The 23,985-nt window shown below is 46.8% G+C and overlaps 1 protein-coding gene and 1 long non-coding RNA gene across 10 annotated transcripts; one reads left to right on the top strand and one right to left on the bottom strand.

Moving 5' to 3' along the window:
• Positions 1 to 2,634: 2,634 nt before the first annotated feature.
• On the bottom strand, positions 2,635 to 19,269 carry LOC108123826 (uncharacterized). 5 transcript variants are annotated; one of them, XR_011444214.1, is made up of 4 exons: positions 18,202 to 18,342; positions 17,932 to 18,079; positions 2,890 to 3,086; positions 2,635 to 2,822 (listed from the first exon to the last, which is right to left on the bottom strand). It is a non-coding gene; the product is annotated as an uncharacterized lncRNA (long non-coding RNA). The 5 variants fall into 5 exon arrangements; XR_011444212.1 differs by lacking the exon at positions 18,202 to 18,342 and adding an exon at positions 19,192 to 19,269 and having other exon boundaries at positions 2,636 to 2,822; XR_011444213.1 differs by lacking the exon at positions 18,202 to 18,342 and adding an exon at positions 18,518 to 18,702 and having other exon boundaries at positions 2,636 to 2,822.
• Positions 4,041 to 23,943, top strand: Nost (Nostrin). Of its 5 annotated transcripts, none has more exons than XM_017239163.3 (6): positions 4,041 to 4,627; positions 11,071 to 11,373; positions 21,186 to 21,271; positions 21,327 to 21,552; positions 21,608 to 22,357; positions 22,415 to 23,943. In XM_017239163.3, the coding sequence occupies exons 1-6, from the start codon at positions 4,601 to 4,603 to the stop codon at positions 23,270 to 23,272; spliced, it is 2,250 nt and encodes a 749-aa protein (XP_017094652.2). In that variant the 5' UTR covers positions 4,041 to 4,600; the 3' UTR covers positions 23,273 to 23,943. The 5 variants fall into 5 exon arrangements, with proteins under 5 accessions (XP_017094652.2, XP_017094653.2, XP_070139035.1 ...); XM_017239162.3 differs by lacking the exons at positions 4,041 to 4,627; positions 11,071 to 11,373 and adding exons at positions 14,208 to 14,407; positions 19,490 to 21,091; XM_070282933.1 differs by lacking the exons at positions 4,041 to 4,627; positions 11,071 to 11,373 and adding exons at positions 17,026 to 17,206; positions 19,490 to 21,091.
• Positions 23,944 to 23,985: the final 42 nt, after the last annotated feature.

Genomic DNA, 23,985 nt, shown 5'->3' with positions numbered 1-23,985 from the left:
TCCATCGAACTGCATACCACGTTTATCGATATCGAACAATTCATTTTCGACCGTTTTTTCGCAAAAATGGAAAGGCTAACCATCACGATTTTTTCCGATTTTGGCCGAAAAATTTTTTGTTCGATTTCGACAAAATTGGTATGCAGTTCGATAGACTTTGGGGCGATGATTTCGAAAATGTCAAGCGTTGCCAGATCGGACTACAAACGGCCGAGATATGGGCTCTGGAATCTCTATTTCTGGTCCGATCTGGCAACGCTTGATATTTTCGGAATCAGCACTCGAATGTCCACCGAACTGCATACCACGTTTATCGATATCGAACAATTCATTTTCGACCGTTTTTTCGCAAAAATGGAAAGGCTAACCATCACGATTTTTTCCGATTTTGGCCGAAAAATTTTTTGTCCGATTTCGACGAAATTGGTATGCAGTTCGATAGACTTTGGGACGCTGATTTCGAAAATGCCAAGCGTTGCCAGATCGGACTACAAACGGCCGATATATGGACTCTACAATCTCTATTTCTGGCCCGATCTGGCAACCCTGCACATTTTCGGAATCAGCGCTCGATTGTCCATCGAACTGCATACCACGTTTATCGATATCGAACAATTCATTTTCGACCGTTTTTTCGCAAAAATGGAAAGGCTAACCATCACGATTTTTTCCGATTTTGGCCGAAAAATTTTTTGTTCGATTTCGACAAAATTGGTATGCAGTTCGATAGACTTTGGGGCGATGATTTCGAAAATGTCAAGCGTTGCCAGATCGGACTACAAACGGCCGAGATATGGGCTCTGGAATCTCTATTTCTGGTCCGATCTGGCAACGCTTGATATTTTCGGAATCAGCACTCGAATGTCCACCGAACTGCATACCACGTTTATCGATATCGAACAATTCATTTTCGACCGTTTTTTCGCAAAAATGGAAAGGCTAACCATCACGATTTTTTCCGATTTTGGCCGAAAAATTTTTTGTTCGATTTCGACAAAATTGGTATGCAGTTCGATAGACTTTGGGGCGCTGATTTCGAAAATGTCAAGCGTTGCCAGATCGGACTACAAACGGCCGAGATATGGGCTCTGGAATCTCTATTTCTGGCCCGATCTGGCAACCCTGCACATTTTCGGAATCAGCGCTCGATTGTCCATCGAACTGCATACCACGTTTATCGATATCGAACAATTCATTTTCGACCGTTTTTTCGCAAAAATGGAAAGGCTAACCATCACGATTTTTTCCGATTTTGGCCGAAAAATTTTTTGTTCGATTTCGACGAAATTGGTATGCAGTTCGATAGACTTTGGGACGCTGATTTCGAAAATGCCAAGCGTTGCCAGATCGGACTACAAACGGCCGACATATGAGCTCTAGAAAGCTCAATTCTGCCCCGATCTGGCAACGCTTGATATTTTCGGAATCAGCACTCGAATGTCCACCGAACTGCATACCACGTTTATCGATATCGAACAATTCATTTTCGACCGTTTTTTCGCAAAAATGGAAAGGCTAACCATCACGATTTTTTCCGATTTTGGCCGAAAAATTTTTTGTTCGATTTCGACGAAATTGGTATGCAGTTCGATAGACTTTGGGACGCTGATTCCGAAATTGCTAAGCGTTGCCAGATCGGACTACAAACGGCCGAGATATGGGCTCTGGAATCTCTATTTCTGGCCCGATCTGGCAACGCTTGATATTTTCGGAATCAGCACTCGAATGTCCACCGAACTGCATACCACATTTATCGATATCGAACAATTCATTTTCGACCGTTTTTTCGCAAAAATGGAAAGGCTAACCATCACGATTTTTTCCGATTTTGGCCGAAAAATTTTTTGTTCGATTTCGACGAAATTGGTATGCAGTTCGATAGACTTTGGGACGCTGATTTCGAAAATGCCAAGCGTTGCCAGATCGGACTACAAACGGCCGACATATGAGCTCTAGAAAGCTCAATTCTGCCCCGATCTGGCAACGCTTGATATTTTCGGAATCAGCACTCGAATGTCCACCGAACTGCATACCACGTTTATCGATATCGAACAATTCATTTTCGACCGTTTTTTCGCAAAAATGGAAAGGCTAACCATCACGATTTTTTCCGATTTTGGCCGAAAAATTTGTTGTCCGATTTCGACGAAATTGGTATGCAGTTCGATAGACTTTGGGACGCTGATTTCGAAAATGCCAAGCGTTGCCAGATCGGACTACAAACGGCCGAGATATGGGCTCCAGAAACCCCAATTCTGGCCTGATCTGGCAACGCTTGGTATTTTCGGAATCAGCGCTCGATTGTCCATCGAACTGCATACCACGTTTATCGATATCGAACAACTCATTTTCGACCGTTTTTCGACTCGATATTATTACAACGCAATATCGATAGTCAATCCGATTCTATTTTGCGCACTACAGCACAGCTGATGTGCTGCAAAGCGCACTATCGCCCACTTGATGAGCTGCAAAGCGCACTATCGCCCACTTGATGTGCTGTAAAGCGCACTATCGCCCACTTGATGTGCTGTAAAGCGCACTATCGCCCACTTGATGTGCTGCAAAGCGCACTATCGCACGTTTATGTGCTGTAAGCGCACTATCGATAGTAAATTACAACAGAGGCGCTTTATAGCGATTGTACATGCGATTGCGCCCTTTTAAATTACCCATAACTAATATAATTTTATAACTAATCTAATAACTAACTAATCTAATAACTAAAACTAATCGCTCATTAATGGCTGTTGACACCCGAAATGCAACGAAGAGGTCTGCCTCTGCCAACCTTTATCTTCTTGGTCCGCTTCTTTCCATGGCTGAAAGAGAAATGATAGATAAATAGAATAATATAGAAAGTCCATTTAAGATTCACAAGAGATTTACTTTTATATGTCATCTTTGTTTTTGTAGCACCATAATAGAGTCGACCGGACTTCGGCGTCGACTTAGTGAGGATGTCTAGCTTGACGATATCTTTTATTATCCTCGTATTCGGTTGTCTAATTCCTTCTTCGACATCTGAGGGACTCCTCTGTGTGATTGCCGATACTTTTTAAACTTCAAACATCGTAAAAGGGGCGCTGAATTGGTCAAAAAAAGGATATTCACGGTTTAACAAGTAAGCTAGTAAGCTTAGAGATGATTAAGAGCGAGAAGCAGTCTTAGAGATGAGTAAAATGGCATAGTAATGTGCAAATAAGCATCGATAGTAACGCGGGCGATATCTTATCGATATCTGTTATTGGCGTTTACCAACACACATGATCTTCCACCTCTATCATGAGTTTTTCGATTGCCCCACATAATTCTCAAGGCGCGTGATTTAAAATATATAATAAGTTATATGATAAGTACCAGATATAATTTTTACCTGGTACTTCGAAATAAATATTCAAATAATATAGGATTGAAATGTTTGGTTTCGAAACGAATCCCAGAATTGGATTTATGATACTACTATAAGATCGTCGGTTGCCTTTAGCTGAATAGGAGATTGCCGACAGGGTAGATTACGCGCTGGAACAGATAGGCCAGTAACTACGCCCTCCTGAGATTCATTTCTGTTGGCTGGACGGTGTCCTGGGTCGACTTGGAAATAGACCCCAACCAAAGGCTTTTATCAATCAATTTGGCTGCAAAGCTGTTCAATGTGCCTTAGCTGCATTGGGCAAAAGGAAAGCTCGGCGCGAGGGAAGAACGACAAGCTGGCGAGCTGTGAACGGAGAGCGTTTAGAAAGCGGCATCGCTGAGCGGTGCGATTTGAAGAGCGTGGAGCTACTGGAGCCGTGGATCGACGAGCGGCGAGCGTGGAGCGGCAATCGTCGAGCTCCCCGAATGCTTTTCAGATACAAAAGCCAGATTCAGATTGCGATTCAGTTAGCGGCCCAAACTCAAAGTGGTCGGTCGGCGCGCGCAGCACTTTCGGAGCGCATTCTCTTACCAATTATTTCGCGATCTACACTTTTGTTTCTGTGCTTTTATTTTTGTTAGTGCCAGAGCGTACAAGTAAATGAATGCTACTAAGCTTCGTATCTGATGACTGGGCCTTTAAGTATTTCCAGCCCGGTATCTGCCGTGTCCGTACTGGTATCTGTATCTGCATCAGTGTCCGTGCATGTATCTGAACGTTGGGCTGTGTGCATCTGCCTGCGGTGGCGAGTGTTACAGTTGTCGCACGTAATAGCGCAGTTACGCCTCAGAAAGCAGCCCAAAAAAGCTGAAGGCACCGAGATACAAAAGTATCTGAGGCATCTCTTCATGCGTGACGCTCGGCGGTTGGGTGTGTGTCTGCCTGGTGTCCAATATACTGGCTACTGTGTACTGTGTACTGTGTATAATGCATGTGTGTTTGTTTAGTCCGGCTTAGCTAACAAATTGGTTAGATAAATTAAGCAAAACTATAAAAAATCTGTGGGTTTCGCGAAATCGAAACGGCAGCGCCGAAACTGAAAGTAAACAACGCCGCGGAAAGTCTGCAGCTCAAACCAGTAAATGTCTGCTTTTTAACCGAATACACATATATATCCAAATATCGTCCATCATCAGCTGCATCATTGTAGTCCGTGTTATCTCGTAGTGGTTTTCGCTACGAAATATGTCACAATTCCGCGATAATTCATGGGTGAGTTGCGATGGAGTCCCTCAAAGGGGTTCGGCCTCTCAAAAGAAACGTAGAAACTAGAAGCCTGACACACTTATCATCGACTAACTGCACCGTAGAGTATCTGCTGGATGCACGCACTCTATCCGCACTAACATCTGCCACAGAAGCTGTCACAGTTTCCTCGCCTTTTGCACAATCTTTAATATACCTCCCTCCTCGCCCCCCCCCGTCAGACTTAATTGGTCCAAATCGTTAATTAACCTGTGTCGCCATCTATAACCCGATTCGATTGGCCAATTGCCCCTTGCATCTCTCGGATGACCCGATTTTCGAATTTTTGCAACGCGCCACTGCAATTTATGGATGGGGCAAGCACTGTCAACCTAAAGTATAGGGTCTGGGGAAAATGTTGCAACATAACTCTGATCTGATCTGGGTGGTAGATTTTTAGAGATCAGTTGAAGATATCATTAGTATTATTGTAATTGTAGTTCAGAGTATTTCTGTATATTTTATTGGGGCCGCGATTTGGAGCCCTCCAGATTCTGCGAGCAAGCTTGCAGTGCGAAAACTTGGCTTTATTATCGCAACGAACAGGTCACAACGGGGTCGAGGTCGCTGGAACCAACCTAATCAAATTTCTCTGCTAATCTACAGCAGTATCGACGTTTAGTTTTAAATTTTTTCGAATGCGAACCAGCGAAAATCGAACAGTATTTGAATAATTTAACGATTAAGACAAACTTTAAATTTTGAATGCAACACCGTGGCCCCAACTGGGTCGGTTGTAGAAACCGTTTGCAACAGCTGTATGGTATTTATGGATCACAAGACATATTTTACCAAAATGAAACACATTTTCTTGGTTTTCATCCTCGAATCCAAGGGGACACAAAGCTCCTCTTTCCATTTCCATTGAGGAATGGAATCTATCTCTTGCGGAATCTCTTTCCCAAATAGAGAATAGTTCTCTGCTTGTTTGAAGGTGTTCCGTTAAGGATCTACGGATCCTATGAGGAAATATACTCTTTTTTGAAGAAAGAAAGCCCCCCATCCCAGCGTATTTACGATTTAGAAAATACCAAGAAAAGATATCGAAATTGCGGCTCAGAGATTGTGCTGGAGAATGATGCAGAATAGTTCTCCGCTTGTTTTAAGGTATTCTGCTTAAGGATCGGATAATCCTGATAGCTTAAGGATCAGGAGGAATCATACTCTTTTTTGGACCACGAATGCCCCTGTTCCCCACGTTTTTCCGTTTTTAAAAGAGGTCCATTTAGAAAAGACCAAGAAAATGTATAGAAATCAAGGGCAAAGTATTGGAAGTCTATGGAGAATGATATATTTTTGATGTAATGAAGCTATGTCCCGTAGTGAGGATTAAACCTTTATTAGAAACATAAGACCACAGTTTTTGCATTATATATTTCGGTGCAACCATGTGGGAGTCAAAATATACGTTTATTCAATGTACAGGCATGCGTTATCGGGGCGATAATCGCATAATGATCCATTAAAATGTGCCAGCTTTTTGGCGCTTTGCGATAAGATCTCCGGGTGGAAGCCCAGCGCCCCGCCCCACACTCCTTGGACTTCTCCACCCCCAACCAAAGAGCCGCGAATAACCAAAACCAGTTGGCCGGCCCCAGCCGATTGCGCAAATGTCGTGTCTGACGTCGCTCGGCGATTATCTCTTTTGGCCGAAATTGGGCTTAGGCCCGGCCCGGCTTTTTGCTGGGGTCGTAAGATGCGCAGGTGCAGGTGCAGATGCAGTCTGCTTCCTGGTGGAAGCCGTCGCCCGGGCTCCAAGTTCAATTGCGGAAAACCGCCGTGGAGGCATTGGCCATGGGGCCCCTCGGAACAAAATAAAAAAAAAGCCACAATGGTCATCAGTAACTTTCACTCAATGTGACGATGGCGATGACGACGATGCTGGATGGCTGCACATTTTGTCATCGTTTTTCATGTGGGAAAATCTGAGGCCAAAAAAAAAAAAAGTGGCTAAAAGTGGAAAAAAAAGGCACATTAGGCGATGGGGAAGTTGTGTGGGGATTTTCGTGGAAGCTGCTGCGTCTGCCCATTTCGGGCGGGCATTGCAAAATTGTTTTCACAACAAGTTGGAGGCCGCTCATGACAATGAACTTTTAATTACCCCGAAGACTCGTTTCGCAAAAGACAGACAAAAAGAAAGACTGCGAAGAAACGAAAGAGTAGGAGTAGGAGCTCATTCAAATGAGGTTCGCGGAAGGAAAACTTAAGAGAGACTCGAAGGAAGAAAGGCACTTTCAGGAGTCCGTGATCACATGCAATTTGGCGGCTGGCCAATTATCCGTGAAACCATCGCCTCATTGTGCATGGGGCTTTCTGGTTTTCGGTCCCTGGAAAAGGCCCCCGAAAAGGCCCTCCCCTTTCGGCCAGATTAGATTTCAATTGAAGATTGACTTCGTGATTTTCGAGATGGAAACTGGTTGGCGAAATTATGAGTAAGCCAGTAATCGGGCTGCAGTTGCATGATTAGATTTCGGCCAGCAGACGGAGATACTTTCCCTGGGCCGGCTGGGAAGATTAAAAAACAATTGATGTTTGAATCAGAGCCTCAACTTCCTGTTTCCTTGGTAACCTTCCATTTCAGTCTAATTAGCTAGAATTAAGGGCCTCGGCGAAAGCCAGCCCAGCGACGCTTTCTTTTGGTATCTTTGCATCCATAAAGTATTGCCAACAAACTCCCTTGCCGGCTTATATAAGCCAACTAACTACTCTGCCAAGTATCTCGCCCGTCAAAAGATACATCTGCTATTGCTGCAGTACTGCTGGCAAAATACGAGTGTGGAGATAAATGAAATTTTGCGACAATTAAACAGTGAAAGTCGCTAAAATGGATCGTGGTGGCATTAGCCATTACCCCGACTTGTTATTATAGTTGCTCTTTTTTACGGTTTATTTATTTTGTGTTCGCGGCTGCCTGGTGATGCGAAAGATTTCTTAATACATGTCCACATACATATGTACATGGCTAATAAAAAGAAAACCCGCTCAAGAAATATGACCAGAAAGATAGGCCACTTTTTACTAGATTTGTTCAAAGTTGGCGGTTACTATTTTCGTCGAATTTTCGCGCCAGAGACTCTGACCTTCAGGGGTATGGACTTGATTTTGGTGAAGATCATCGGGCAGGGCTGGGCCCGAAACTCTCAGCGCCAGTCGGTGGTGTTCCAGCCAAGTCACGTTCAATGCTAGGTGTATGTGGGTATGTGGAGCAGCATTAACGGTAATTGATTTTCGGCCCAGACTGTGACCGAACCACAGTCGAGAAACCAAAGAAGACCAAACGAACGAAAACAAACATCAAATGGTAACAAAAACGTGCTGAGACTACGGCTCTGACCTCATTAAGTCCACGGAGCAAATGCCAAAGCCAGAGCCACTGTGCCGAAGGCAACAGCAAGTGTATCTCGCAGATACTCAGACAATGGGTCTCCGATCTCGGGGAAAAAACAGAAACGTTCTCATTTCTCGCCAGTTGGAAAGTATTCAAATGTTTTCCTTTCTCCGCTCCACAATTGGTATTCTGTTTTTGATTTCGCTGCCATTCGATGACGATTTGCAGGTGAAATTGTGTGTGTTTTTCTGACCGAAAAAGTAATATTTTCTACTCGTATGCCTCCAATCAGGGAATGTATACTTTTTGCTACTAGACTTGGCCTCTTAGTCGTTACTATAAAAAGGTATGAGCTATTGTTTTGTTGACTCACCTGGGGCTTCCTCAAGCCAGCTGATTCCAGTTGCCCCTTCCGCTTCCAGCGACTTTTTTCGCTCAGTGCTTTCACCTTTGGCGGCGTCTCCCACACAAAGCACTCTGAACCTTGTAATTATGCTAAAAAAATATTCATATCCGATCGTACAGTGTCATTATCCACATTTTCTGGAGCCCGGCATTCTCGTTTTTTGCCATGAATGACTCCAATTGTGTGAGCCATAGATAAACACCATACGTGAATGGAAAAAACTAAAAGCGAAATAAATTCCAGATAAGCGTACCTCTCAATAGATATTCCATTTGTCATCGGGAGCTAGTCATCCACTGGGGCGTGGCTAGTCACTATCGCCCCTATAGTGCGCGGCACTGACCTACACTTGATGGTAGAACTCCTGCACTTGATTTCTTCGCAGAAAACTGCCAATTTTTGGCACAAAGGCAGCGGAATGCCCAATGATAAGGTGCGATAAGCGGCCACATTAGTCAGTCAAAACAAAAGATTGCAGAGCTGATGGAATAAACAAACAACGAATGGAAATACGATCATAAAGTGACACAGCTTGGTCGGAAAAAGAACAAAGTCCTTGACAAAGGAGTCGCCTGAGACTCATAATTGGCTTGTCCCATGGTGCGTATACTTGATTGTCAGCCAGCCAGTCGATCGAATTGATTGGGTAGTTGGTCGAGTCGTTCTCCTTGGGCCACTGCCTCTGAGAGTTCGCTGAACTTGAATCAGATCTGTAACAAAACAACATGATTGCATTATTGGGCTAGATTGGGCGGGTCAGGATTGGCCAGAAGGCCAGGGCTACCTAGGTGGGTGGGGTCTAATCCATTCTGCCAAACGCTTCCTGCAGAAGCCAGTGTCGGATGAGCTATTAGCTGGCATTGTGGCTGTTCTGTGGAGCGTGTAACGAAATGCGAATTGAATGCATCATCGGTGGGAGGGGGTAGCTCCACAAGTTATAGAAGCTATATCTTTCTAGTTCTAGGTTCAGTTTGATTTCAAAAGTCCGGGTCAGTTCCCATTTCCCAGTGACCTATCTATCCCCCCATATGTTGGTTCCAGTTCTGAAAAGATTGGGCAAGACCCGTGCTGCTTGTGGAGGCAACTTGTGTGGCAACCTTCCGGCTTATAAAGCTTATAGATACGATTCCGCCTTGAGTCAGTTCCAGCAGAGCCCTGTGTTACCTTGAATTCACATTCAACTTGTGGCTTTTCAAAGCTGTTCCCACAGGGAGGCTCACTTCATAAATGAATGATTGGTAGCAACAGTCTCACGTAAATACCTATTTTACATAATCACAGAAAGTGATTTTTCAAGCGATTTTCAAATAGAACTTGAGAAGTTCTCCTGTATCATGCGCTCTTGAGAGGTCCCCATCATTTTTCGCAGTGTGGCCGACTGGTTCGACTTGTTCTACGCGAACATGTGAACTTTCTTTCGGCAATTGCGGCAACGAGAACCGAGTTTTCCAGTTTTCAGCCAACTGGCTGCTGGCCCACTTCAGGCAGAAGCACTCATAAGCTCGGTATAGTATAGTATAGTATGTGAGTGCTCGAGTGAGAGGCCACGGGGCGTATGCGCAATGTTGGTGTAGCAATTGCCGGTGATTTGTTGTTGCAATTGAACACTTGGCAATGCCAGCCAGCCGCAAGTGCGCAGTAGGTGCACTGGGAGAAATTTATTGTATATGGCTTTTTGTCATATGAATGTGCTTTATGAGTATATAAATAGGCAGACACACCCAAATATTGTGGGGTGTAAGCCCTACATACAAATTGATGACTTACAGACCATTTTCATAGATTTATGAGGACGTGCTTCGATAGGAGACCTTCTTCATATGCATGTCGTTAGGAGCTTACAATTAGGAATTGCTTTTCTCGCAGTGCATAATTTATTTACTGTCATTACCTGCTACTTAGTTCATTGGTTTTATCTACAGACATTGACTTGGCTGCGGTCGCTTCGGTCATGTGTCTATATATAGAAAAAAAAAAAACATACCTGTATAGACTCCAATTCAACGCCTTGAATCATCCGCAGGCTGGCACCTGGGCTCACCTGGGCCGTTTTCAGTCTCGCAGCCATTTTCCGCTCTGCCGGAAGTTGGCGAGCCAAAGACTCCATAAGCATAGTTTTTTGCTGGCATTTTGGCATGCCATCACACGGCCAATAGAAAGTGAACAGGCCCACACCGAACCCTCCCTCCTCCTCCTCCTCACCCGCACCCGGCTTCCATTCATCTATGTAAGTGTATGGCTCCGCTAATTGAAGTAGAGCCCCCCTTAAAAAATAATTATTTGCTTTGTGATGCATAGGTTTAGAGACCTGAAAATAACGAACGTAGGTGGTAATCGCCCATTTGCAACTTTGAGATAAATGGCTTATTGCTTTCCGTCGAACGAAAAGCGTTTTCTGATGACTTCATGATCATGCAAATTCGAATATTTTTAATATCTTTCCAAATTCCCAGCTAAAGTATCTTCATCCCCGAGACTCTATGCACCACAAGCTACTCTGCTTATTATTACTAATATCATTAGCAATAGTTGTTTATGAAACGATTTAGCAAGTAATCTCTACATACATAGTTAAAATAATTTCCACTGGCCCCACCTCCACCTCCCCCTGTGCTGTCTCTTTCTCTATATATATACGTTAAGTACCTATATCTCTCTCCCCTCTCTGGAGAAAAGCTCGCGAACGCGCGATCCTACGGCGTGCTGAAGTCTCTGCGCTGCTCCGCCCGGTTTGCCAGAGCCAAGTCCAAGTCGGCGATAAACCTCAATGCCCACCTGAAGAAGCGGCAGAAGCAGGACGAGCCAGAGGCGGGCAGTCAGCAGGACCAGAAGAGTCAGAAGGGCCAAAAGGACGAGAGGCGCAAGCTGCGCCAGAGCCTCAGCGAGGAACAGCCGATCTACGCGAACTTGGACGAGGTCCTGCCAGTGAAGCTAGAACTCGAGCCGCCAGCAGAGGATGCTCTAATGGGTAATGCTCAGGTAAGTCCACCAGAACACCCGAGCATCAGTGTCCGCATCCGAACCTGTTCCAGGCTCCACATTTGTGTATCCGTCGCATCCCATCCACCGATCCACCGATCCGCAAAAACGCCATAAATAACGAACCAAAGAATACCAAAACTAAACAGAATCCATATAACATGTTTTGTGATCCGGTGTCATCAGCCCCATTGGAGCGTTTCGACTTATTTGACTTTCGAGCTGAAACAATCGAGAGTTGCCATCGAAATTTAATTTATTATGTGTGTTCCCTATACTGTGCCACGCCTCCTCGCCCTCGCCCTCGCCCTCGCCTTCACCCCGTCACCTTCTCACCTTCTCACCTTGTCAGCCCCATAGCCCCACTTTCCTGTGTGAATTGGTTCTGATTGTTAAACCAGTTTTTCTCTCTCGGCATTTAGCAAGTTTTCGCTAATAAACAAACATACTTTTGAAATAAAGAAGTAACAGAAACTGGTAACAAGCCTTTAAAATTAATCATCCAAGTGAATTCCAAAAAAAACAGAAGCTTACAATTTGTCAGAAATATTTATAATACAATTCCAAGAGTGACCTCAGGATTTGATCAAAGAATACGAGTTATACTTAGATGATAAATATAAATTTTAATTAGTTAAATAAAATGATGCATTAGCAAGCCACGAATATTAAGAAATTTAAATTCTTAGACTGTCTGTATAAAAAATAAAGCTAAAGAAAAGCTAAAACAAAATGTAGAGACGTCTTTTAAAAACCACCTGTTGCTTCTGGTGAGAAACTTGGCTAAGGCACAGCTATGGTAGCCATGGTCGCCATGTTGGCAGCCATGTTGGTGGCGGCACCTGCTAAAAGCTTTTTCTTTTGAAAATTTATTTAAAAAACACGTTATTAACTTTATTTTACTTTTCCGAGGTGTTGGATTTGCGACTAATTAGTTTATTATTGGTGTTGGCTTGATTTAAACATAAACCCATAACCATATTCTTCCACCTATCACCTCAGCTCGACTTAGCCTTTGACTAATTTATGTGAAAAATCTTTTCCCAATCTTTTTCGCCCGCAGGTAAGCACAGCGCAACGGTTATTTCTTGAAATATTATTTTAGCCAGGCCCAGACCAACCAGACCACCAACTACAATGACAAGTAAGTCTGTTTCCTGCACCCAGCTACTCAGATACCCGCCGAGGAATCTCATAAATGTCAGAACCCAGGTTAATTTAAATCTTCAATCGCCGAAAAAGTGCTCGTTACCAGAAACCCGACGTACGGGTTTTGAGCCCGGGAATGTCGGTCAAGCGGCAAGTGCAACAGCAGTTCGTGTGAACGGTTTCCTCCGATTCCGATTATAATAACGTAACCTGCCGCCCATCCCTTGCCACCGCCTCCTTGCCGCATAAATCAGCAACGCGACTAGGCGCAAGCGCATGGTTACAATGCACTCAGAAAAAATACATCACCTCCAAGTTGAATAAAGTTTTACTTTTCAGCCAAATAACTTCTTCAAAAACTTTGTTTAATTATCCCAAGAGATACCAACAATCATAATTTTAACTTGCAACATGCCTAAATATTTTCTCACGTGTACAGCTACGATTATGCAACCGGGAACCCGAAGATCCGACCATAATACCGGTACTTGTCAACGGCAGACTCGCCAGAGTCGACGTCTCCGCCACTCAGCACGTGCATTATGCTGCTTAAATTTATTTTATCACTCGGCAGAAGCCGTCAATGGGGCACAGTGAAGCCACAGTGCGGCATGTTGGACGGGAAGCACAGATTCGGATACCATTTCGAGAATTACTCGAGGAAGTCAGCTATAAAAGCCACAACACCGGAAGGATCGAAGTCTAAATAAGGGAGATCCTTTTAGAGGCAATGTTTGGAAGGATTGGAAGGATGGTTGAGAACTTTGGAAGGACATGGATCGATAGAGAATCATGGCTCGAAGGATTCTGCTTGTGATCTTAGGCCTACATCTGTAGGAGGTTTTTAGTTTTTAGCCACTTTTCATACTTCGACCTCTTCGAGCTACTTTCCTCTTTAATTCAAGCTAGTTATCGATCGGCTACTTAATTAATAAATAATGCCTCCTCTCAATTAAGACCCACTGTGCAACGGTATATTGGCAGGCCAATCAAAGAGTACCGCTTTGCATGCTGCGCAGACGCCAGCGCTGGTACCGTAAGACGAACGACGTTTGGCGCCGACGTCGCAGCCCCCATTCAAATATTTGGCCTACGCGTTGACAACCGGCAGAGAAACAAAAACAACATTGGTGCTGCTGCAAGATGAGGCAGCCAGCCCGGGGGGAATGGGGCAAGAAAGGCAGGGGGTCTTAGGCAGGTTGCGGCGCAGACAGTGCAGCATCCAGTTTGCGGCGTCTCAGCTCACCTGCGCTGGCGCGCCGAACTTTGGGAGCTCCCCTTTCGGTCTCTCTGCTCCACTGACGTATTCTCTCTGCTGCACTCTCTCGCTCCAGTGCGCCACTGCACCGTGGGACGCACAGAAATCTTTCAGATTTTCTAAGCCGACAGATTTGAGTTTTTTTTTAATCTTGGATTTCTTGGGGATTCCTAAACGTTCTTGGTAAGTCCCCAAGAGACCTTAAGGGTATTTAAAAGTACTGCTTGGAATCCTTTTAATATGAGGACGTATACCCCTTACCATAATCCTTCCTAATATACCAAAACCCTTCCTAATATTCGTAATATCGTAATATCATTCCATTACTTCGAACGAGCCCCACTGTGCACTGTGGGTGCTGCTGTGCTGCGGTGCTGCCACCGTCGCTGCCGCAACGTTCTGGCAGAGCCCCCGGCATAGCAGAGCGGTTAGTCTGCTGCCGCGTGTTGGGGACGTCGCAACTCGTCGACGTCGCTGCTCCTGCGTTGTTCTAAATTTAGTCGCCAACGCCGACGTCGCGCGTAAATGTAAATGTCGCCGCTGCCGACCAAAAGCTATATCAACAGCAACAAAAACAATAACAAATAATAGCTGTCGCTCTCATAATTACATATTTATTCATTTTCGGTAAATTTTGCACCAGTTCGGCATAGATACATTCGTTCTGTTGTTTGCATAACCGCAAAACAAAAAGTATCTAATTGCCTTTTTTTTCGAGTGATAGTGTCTGTGTGTGAAGTACGATATGTGTGAAGTAACAACAACAACAACAACGAAATGCAGTGAATCGTTTTTTGATTGATTTCATTTGGAATCGACTGAGAATCACTTTCGTGTGACTTCCCCCAAAGGTATCAGTCCCTAAGAGTCACCGCCTCCTGCAGAGATTGCAGCTACGAGCTATAAATGTATCTGACGCAAGTCAGGCAGAGCAAGTGCATCCAAAAGAGTGTAGTTTGTGGCTGCTATCTGCTTTTGCCGACCTTGTGGCATTTTCCAAAAACTAGCTCAAGTTTGTCGGATGACAAACGACCACCGCCACGCATCTGTCAGATGTCCGAAAGTATCTTTCTATGGTTTTGCGACTGCAATAAATGGGAGCTTGCAGCGGCCTAGTCTTCTTTCCAAAAATCTGTGTCTAAATATCTTGAAAATGTGCCAATTATTTCTGTACGATTCCCAAATAGAACACAATAAAAACAGAATCCAACCTCCACGCATATAGTCCCTCCTAGATACATAGATACTCTTCGGTGGGCCTGTATGGGTATCCGATGCCGATGCCTATGCATGTATTTATAGACTCTACGTGGTATTTACATGGATGTTCGCTTCTGATGGCAGGTTCTTTGGTTTAGCCTGCGATTAGCATAATTATTTATGGCCCAGCAATTGTTTGATTTTTCGCATAACTTATTTGTTGGATACCTGTTAACCGTTACGAGTCGAAGTTGAGGGTACAGGGAAGCCTCAGTGGCTTGGACGACCTTTTGGGGATCGCCTATGAGATATGAGATATCTTTAAGATACACACTAAATATTTGTGGCTAATAACTTGCGGTCATTTGATTTCATTTGATGGATTTATCTAGAATCTACAAGATTCTTTGAAGACCTCACTGTTATTCTAAAATGAGGCAACACTTAACCTAACGAATTCCAAATACAAGACCCAATAAAAAAAAAAACAAAGCATAAGCCCAAATGACCGAAAGTCGAATAAAAATAAATGCAGCCGCTTCTTAGCCGCGTCTTCAAGGGGATTCTTCTGATTCCTTCTCCTATTCTTCGTGCCCTTTTGAAAGACAAACGCATTTCTAACAAGATTGACAGACTCACTCAGGGCTAGCAGAGCCAAATGGTGGCCGTCTAACGGCCAACGTCTAAGGCTTTTCAGACAGAAATGGGGAAAAAACAAAGCCAAAGGCACAAAGAACCCAAATGCCTTTGTACTCGTGCCCCTGTCCATTATGGCTCGGCTGCAACATGCCCGGCGTGTCAATGACATTTAAAGAGAATTGATTGGGGCAGCACTACGGAGCGGGTTAATTGTGTTAAACCCTGACTCCCGCATGGGGCAACTGCACCAGCCCCAGCCTCCCAGCGATGGGTTTTCGCGAGGGCAGAACTCCAATGGTACACCGATGGGAGTAGGCCTCTAATGTGTGGGCGGGTTTTCAATTAGCCAAGGTCTCGAGGGTCAAATACTTTGTTTTCGAAGCCCCGAAGAAAGCTCAAATCGTAGAAATCCATCTTTGACTAATAGAAGCGATTCTACAGGGAAGAGTTTCACTTCATGATGTTATCATCATCTTTTAAAACTTATTTGGTTTCCTCCATGATCTGATGGCGATTACGTGGCAGATTTTGCCACCTGAGAAACCGCAAAGATAAGGCGGAATTTCACCAAGCGTCTTATCGTTCTTTTATTCCGTGTATCTGAGAAATACCACTTATCTGCAGTTGTATCTCGCGAACTGCCCGAGTCTAGTCGGTTGTACGGATCATTGAAAAAAGTGGCTAGCTCGGATGGGGCCGGTACTCGCAATAAAAAGGTATCTCTCCGACTGAAAAAGGCATTTGAGAAATGCGGGGAAAGCACGAGAGCACTACCGAATAATTAGCCCATTAGGAGAGTTATTTTTGCATTCGGGCCTGAGACCTTGCGCATTGGCGCAATATCCCGCGATAAGTTGGCAAAATATTTGCGTAAGTGGAATAGAATGGAGGCACAGACACCGTCTGAGAGGGATTTCTGTTCGTTCATTATTTCTATTTAGTATGCCACCTTATATATTCCGTATTTTTGGCTTGCTCAGGGAGATCAAGAGATCGAAAGATCAAGCGATCCCACACGACGTGCTAAGGGCGGGAGAATCTTGCCATGTTTTTTGGCAACGTTTTGTTTATTTTTCAAGGCATTATACCAGATAATGCGCATCATAAACCATGCTGGAACTAGATTAATGCCGGGAAGTTAAATAATAGCCCAACCCATGCCCCGCCATGTGCCACCCTCTATATAAGATCATATCTACACACTAATGTAGCTCTACTGTAAGATCATATAACTCCATGGAAACGGGGATCGCTCCGATTCCGAAATGGACACGTTTTAATGGAAATAGGTTTGGTTGGAAATGGTTTACTCTGTCCAGGTGCTCGCACTTCTTGTTTATAGGAATCGAGCTTGCAGGAAATGGCAGTACCAGGCAATCGGTGTCTGCCACAATCTGATACCTTTCATACATACAAATTTCTGCCAGTGCGGTATCGGTTTATATTCTAATGGCTATAAATCGGAGGGCTCCACCCAACTGCCAGTCAGTAAACAGTCGCAGAACTTCGAGTGCAAATCGGCTTCAATCTACCGGTGAAGGAATGGACCAGCTTAAAAATAAAATTAAATCGGTGCTCCCAAACATGGTAGGGCAATAGGGGAATTGGGGATCCGCGGCCTTGAACTTGTGGCAGTCACAGAAGCAGTCGCCGGAGGCTACTCGCTGGCATGTTGTGCGATTAATTCCCTTTATTAATCATAAATTGCCGTAAATGCGGAGAGGAGTTAACAGAAAAGGGACTTGAATTGTTGGTGGCAGCAATTGCGATTCTATTTATAGAGCCTGCCCTGGACCCACGGGCAGAACCAGGCCCAGCCTCGCTGATCACTGTCTTGGGCCCTCCACTGGGCCATAATTTATGTTATTTGACCTTCATATGGACCAGGGCGATTGGAAGTTTGTTCATAATTGTAGGTTTCATGCGTCTGGTCCTGGTTCCTTGAAACACTGTGCCTCTTTCCCTAAAATTACTATTTTGATATCTCATAGTACTAGACCGAGCTTGGTAGCCTTACTTCCAAGTCTCCTCATTAGTTGAATTGTCTTTTGACTTGCCACACACTCCACTTGATCCACTTGATGCACTCATCCATACCCACTCCATCCACCTGTCGGCCACCTGGAACGTGACTTATCCGCCGGAGACGGAGTGGAATGATTAACCCTTCTAGCCCCGGCACCTTGTTTGCATTTGTTTACCCTTATTTCGCGCTGCATCTTCTGCCTTCTGCCGCTTCGTTCTCCACGATGCAAATGCTATTAGCCCCAACAACAAACAAGTGCAAAATGTAATTAAATTGTTTTACTTACTACGGTTTCGCACGTCGCCCATTTGAATCGCGCAAAGTGTAACGGAGGCAACCCAGATATATACTCGGACCAGACTGCCTGAATACCATGAATATGTAGGGGCACAGTGTGCTTACTTCCTGGGATGGGATAGGTCGTCCAGTTTCACCTGCAAACAACGTAAATATTGATTTTATTAACGAGGGCTTGTACCAACTTTTAGCCAGCATTTTCGCGCACAGACTCCACTGTGCCTATGCACCGTAGAATGCACACAAAGCTCAGGCTTACATCACAATACAGTTATAACAACACTGGCTTAATGAGCTCCATTGATGATTGTCGCTTGTCCCCAGTTCTCCACCTCTGTCTCTGCCCCCTCCTGGGGCGCAATAGTGGCACCACAAATCGGAGCTAGCAGAGTTATATCCACATTGGTAATTAGAAAATATGATTTGCTAGGGAAAATGGAAACAATTTGCATTTCATCCGAGAGGAGGGGGGGAAGGGCCAGGCTGGCTGTGGAAAGCGCGGAGAACTACTATTAGCGGACTCGGAACTTAACTCGAAAGTAAATAGTTCATAAATAAATTATTTATCTAATTACCAACACGGAATGCCGGGGAGAGAGCAGAACAACTAGAAAGATGATCAGTCTTCGGAGAAATGAACAGTGCGGGTACAGTAGAGCCCACAAATTAATATAAAGGTTGGAACTATTGCTAAACTAGGTCTTTAAAGAGTGCGGCCAACGCATCGGCTTATGCCTGCTCCCCTTGTATGCCCTCGGCACCTACTGTCCCCCCTATACTGCATTCCCCATCTCTGCTTCGCCTTCAGCTGCGCCTCAATAAACAAACTGCACCGTTTTGTAATCACTACCTGCTCCGAAAGTGGAGCAGAGGACACTGAAAAGGGACGAGCGGCACACCGTGGGAGAGTCGCGTGGTGTGGGGAGTTGAGAGTGCGAGGCCGAAGGTGGAGACTTTTCCCTTGCACCTTTCTTGAGTAATGCTCTCTCCCCTTCGTCTTTCGTCTTTCGTTTTGTTTTGTTTGTTTTTTTGTTTTTTTCTAAGCCTTTATTTAGGTGAACATCGGCCTAGCGTCGCCCGCTTAAGTAGTCTACTTATTAAACGGGGATAGAGGTTGCCCCTTGGGAGTTACCCCGATGGGAGGATCGGACAGCTAACATTATTTAGGTCATTGGGGGCAACCCTACTCAAGTTCCAATCTCGGAGCATGTATGTACATACATACTATGTGCGGGAAAATACGACTTACCTAGAAACGTCCATCCTTAATAGCTCTCACTATTTTCCAATAAAATTTCTAACACACTCACTAGTATGCGTCTTGTTGGTGCACTGAAAGAGGAAGAGCAGGAACAGCCTCTCAGGCTGCTTCCAATAGAGCTCCCCAATTCACCACACCCCCAAGAATAGCGGTTCATGTTTTGTGCTCTTCTTATGCTGCATTGGTTGTTGTCTTGGCTAGTCTCCAAGAGGCATCACACACACACACACTAACTCGAAAGTCAATAAATTGTAATGTAATGTTGACGTCACAATTAATCTAACAGCCGACAATGAACCACCTGCGGGTGCACAAGTTTAAGCTGGGCGGCAAAGATAGCGCCGCCATGGCCGATCTTCCGCAGCCAGACACTGCCCACAACAACAACAACAACTGCAACAACAACAACAATGGGCCCAAAGGATTTCTGGGCCGCATAAAACGGTACTCGGTGCTGGGGAACAAGCTGGGACGCCGACACCTCGGCAGCATGAACCTCAACAGTGGCGGCAACGCTGGCGGCGGGGAGTTGCAAGCCGGCAAGCCCCATACCGGAAGCTACAACATGACGGGAAGCCACTCGGAGGACCATCGCCTCGAGATCGGGGCCCCCGTCCTGATATCCACCACCACACTGGACACAGACCGCTTTGATGTCACCGAGGCGAGACTTAAGCAGATCGGGGGCGGAATAGCCCAGACCTCCAGTGTGGTAAGGACCCTGACGCCACGCAGCTCGGATGAGGACGAGTTCGTGGACGCCAGGAGCACGCCCCAGGATATGATGAAGGAGGAGGAGCACGGTGAGTCCGTGCACGAGGAGGAACAAAAGAAAACCGAGCCAGAACCAGAACCAGAAGAACAGGAGCACTTCGAGACGCCCACGCACCAGGCGGAAGAGCCAAAAGAGCTACTGCCATCTCCTTGCCAGACTCCGCCCGTGTCCCCTGTGCCCGTGGAGCCGCCCGTGAGGAAGCCCCGCATCGCCCGGCAGCATATGCAGTCGCAATCCGTCCAGAACCTGCACCGCACCGAGCTCAAGGTCTACCTGCACAAGTCCAACTCCATGGCCCTCAACATGAACGTCACTGCTCCGGCGCACCTGGGCCCGGACCTGAATCTGCCCGAGCTGCCGGAGCTATATGGAACCAGTGAACTCAGCCTGGCGGCGAGCGACAACAAGGAGAACCAGCCGGCAGGGCAGGCCACCTTTGAGAGATCGCCGATTCCGAACGGCGGATTCCTGGCGCAGCAGCCGCACTTCAAGAGCCTAGACTCGTTCCAGTTGAACTCGAAGGTGAACTCCCAACGCAGCTCCCGGCAGAGCTCCCGCCACAGCCTGGCCAGCAGCAGCCAGGACGAGTTCGACTTCGACCTGAAGTCCGTCAGCTACCAGAGCCTTAACGCGCAGAACCTGTTCGTCTCGATCGACGAGCTGCAAGAGCTGACGCGGCAGATTAATGAGACGGAGGACTTCAACCGGGAGATCGACTTGGAGTACTGCACCCACCGGGACCAGCTGCGCCCCAACGAGCGGAGGATCACCCTGCTGAAGAACAAGAACCAGACGCTGATCAACTTCAGCCACAACAAGGAGAAGCTTCGGAAGGGCTGGCACGGCATGAAGCACTGGCTGGGCGAGGAGAGCTCCAAGATCAAGGAGGCGGTGCGGCAACAGACGCCGCTGAAGCGGCTGGCCCAGTCCCGGAGTAACCTTAACCAGTCTGCGCCCGAGCCCGGCCGGCAGTCGATGTCGCCGGAGCGGAGTCGCCGAGATGTCACCGAAAGCTGCGAGGATGTAACGGAACGCACTGAAATGGAGTCGTCCATGTCGCAGCGGAACAGCGAGGAGGACCTGTCGCCGCACGCCAAGCGGTTCAAGGATGAGGTACAGGAGTTGGTCTGGGACGGCGAAGGATAGCGGGCAGGATAATCTCCTCGGAACTACCTTTTTTCTAAAATTCCCATCTTTCCTTCCACAGGGACAGAATGGCTTCGAGGAACTGCGGCGATACGTCAAGCAGGGTGGTGACTTCAGCAAGGAGCTCATCTTCGTCCTCCAGGAAAGGTAGGTTTTCTTTCTGGAACAGACTTCATAGCGTAATTCTGGTCCAATTCTGCAGAGCCGACTCGGAGCTGATCTACTCAAAGTCCCTGTCCAAGCTGGCGAACAAACTGAACAAGGCTGGACGGGAGATCCCCGGAAGCGTGGCAGACGCCTGGCGGGGTGTGGCCACTGAGATGGAGAGCCGCAGCGACATCCACCGGCAGCTGGCCGCCTCCCTGACGGACGAACTGGTGAAGCCGCTGAAGAGCGTGGTGGAGGGGCATCACAAGGCCCGCAAGGCGGTGAGTTCTCCTTTTCCATCTATTTCGACCCGATCCTAACGAATCTACCGTCCAGGTGGAGAGCAACGTCGACAAAGCCGCTCGCGTCCTGGGCGAGTGGCGGGCCAGCGAGGCAAAGGCGAAGAAGGCCTCCCACACGGCCGCCCGGGAGAACGAGAAGCTGCAGGACGCGATGCTAGACGTGCGCATCCAGAAGTCGCCTTCCATAGCTCTCCTGCACCAAGGACCCAACAAACAGGCTGCGGAGAAGGAGCTCAAGTCCGCCGAGAAGGACTGCGTGAAGCTGGACAACAAGCGCAAGAAGGCCGAGGAGGCTGTGAAGCGGGCGGATGTGGAATACTACACCCTGTGCGTCCGGGCGGAGCGCGCCCGCGTCGACTGGGAGATGGCCGTCCTGCGAGGATCTGCCCAGCTGCAGAGCAGCGAACAGCAGCGCCTGGGAAACATGCACAACTTCGCCCAGCAGTACGCCCGCCTCATCGCCGACATGAACCCGATCCTCGGCGGGCTCAGCGCTCGACTGCAGCCTCAGCTAGAGGCCTGCAACGTGGCCAAGGACATGCAGGTGGTGCGCAACATCCGCCGCAACTCGGAGGGTCCCAGCGAGCAGCTCCTGCCGGACTTCTACTGCGAGCACACCACGCTGGCCATGAACCGGGAGCGCCGCAAGCACGCCCTCATCAAGCTCCTCCAGCTAGTCAAGACGGATCTGGAGCGGGAGCGCCGCTCCAGGGACGGTCTGAGAGGCCTCTCGCAGTCGCTGAACAACCAGGAGCACCAGAACATCACCGACAAGCTGTACCACGTGAGTTTCTAGTGTTTCGTCACCCTTCCAATTGTACTCTATACACTCCCATGACAGATCCGATCCATGCTTACATATCTGGAGGGGGCTCGCCTTAAGCTGCACTCTGCCCTCCTGGAACTGGATCACAAGCCCAGGACCACCCATCCGTTGGCCCAGCACATTCAGATCACCCGAGACCGGACTGGCCTGCAACAGAGCATCCTGAAGGTGCCCAACTGGCTGAAGAACAACGACAAGTCGCAGCAGCAGCACTCTGCCGGATTCCTGGCCCATGACGTCACTGATATAAGCGCCGATGAGGACCACCAGTTGCCGGAGGACAACTGCTCCCACCTGCACAGCAACAGCACCAGCAACGGGTCCTGCACGGACATCAGCTCCGTGGTGAAGCAGTTCAGCCGGAGCAAGAGCAACATTGAGACAAACTTCACTAGCCAGCCAAAAATAATCTCGACGACGAATGCCGCCGTGGCGTCTTCCGTAAAGTCCAAGACCCTGTCGAACCAGCAGGATAACCACCACCACCTGGGGGGCAGCGATCGCGGCCAGGCGGACGGCGGCTCCAACCAGCAGGACTCGGACTTTGATGAGTTTAGCTCGCAGGACGAGGATGACTGCCTGGAGAAGCTGCCGCTGCCACAGCCTGCCAAGCCGCCACATCAGACACAGCAGCAGCACTTCTACCAGAACGCCCAGGACCTGCAGAAGAGCCCGCAGCCGGATGGCAACGGTCCTGTCCTTGGGCGCTGCAAAGCCCTCTATAGCTACACCCCGAAACTCTACGACGAGCTGGAACTGAGTCCTGGCGACATCATCGAGGTGCACGCCAAGCAGGACGACGGCTGGTGGCTGGGTGCGCTGCGCAACCACATCGGGATCTTCCCGGCCACGTACGTGGAGGAGTGCGCCTAGGACCTGCAAGCCAGCCGTGTCCTTGCTGTAGTTAAGTGCGAATGTGTGTGTATGAAGTGGATCGATTTGGGGAGCTATATGCATGCCATATATGGCACTTGTCCTTACTGAAATCACGTCCTTTAAAATCAAAAGCAATATATAGTCTTCATTCAGACCCGAAACGAACGCTTTGGGAAAAAGGATAAACGCTGAATAATTCATTTTTGAAAACGAACCTGAAAAATGAATCTATTGGATTGTTTATTCAACTCTTTTGAAACACGAAGGAAGCAGGAAATACTTCATTTATGTCGAGGGTCCTTTGCTCTAAAAATGAACGTATTTGCCCTTGTTTCTCCAAACAAGCCAAAGAAAGGATACAATGTTTTAATATTTGACTCCAATCTTCCAAGATAGTTCCCTCCAAATCGATCCACTGTGGTGTGTCTATACTTAGTGATCCTGCCCTTGACAATCTGCTGAATCCAGGACAGGCATTTGGCATTAATTATACGAACTAACTGTAACTGCGTAAAGATTGTATTTAGTGTCCTTTTTTTTTTATTTTTTTTACTACGAATTAAAATATGCTTAGAGCCCAGTTGAGTCATTTACCATTTATTGATCCTGCACATTATCCTTAACTGTCATCAATAAAACGAAGTACTTGTTATTACATTATTACATTATTATTTTATGTTTACTTTTCTTTATATTTTAATTTTTATTTT

The sequence above is a fragment of the Drosophila bipectinata genome, chromosome XR, assembly GCF_030179905.1.
Source record: "Drosophila bipectinata strain 14024-0381.07 chromosome XR, DbipHiC1v2, whole genome shotgun sequence".
Taxonomy (NCBI): Eukaryota; Metazoa; Arthropoda; class Insecta; order Diptera; family Drosophilidae; genus Drosophila; species Drosophila bipectinata.
Note: the sequence above shows the minus strand (reverse complement) of the source record. Positions and strands in the feature narration are given on the sequence as shown.

Excerpts from the sequence above, each read along its gene's own strand:
- Nost (XM_070282933.1), top strand. The coding sequence starts at position 17,069 with ATGGCTATAAATCGGAGGGCTCCACCCAACTGCCAGTCAGTAAACAGT. Across the intron at positions 21,092-21,185 it reads CCAAGCGGTTCAAGGATGAG|GGACAGAATGGCTTCGAGGA; the intron begins GTACAGGAGTTG and ends TTCCTTCCACAG. Across the intron at positions 22,358-22,414 it reads TCACCGACAAGCTGTACCAC|ATCCGATCCATGCTTACATA; the intron begins GTGAGTTTCTAG and ends CTCCCATGACAG.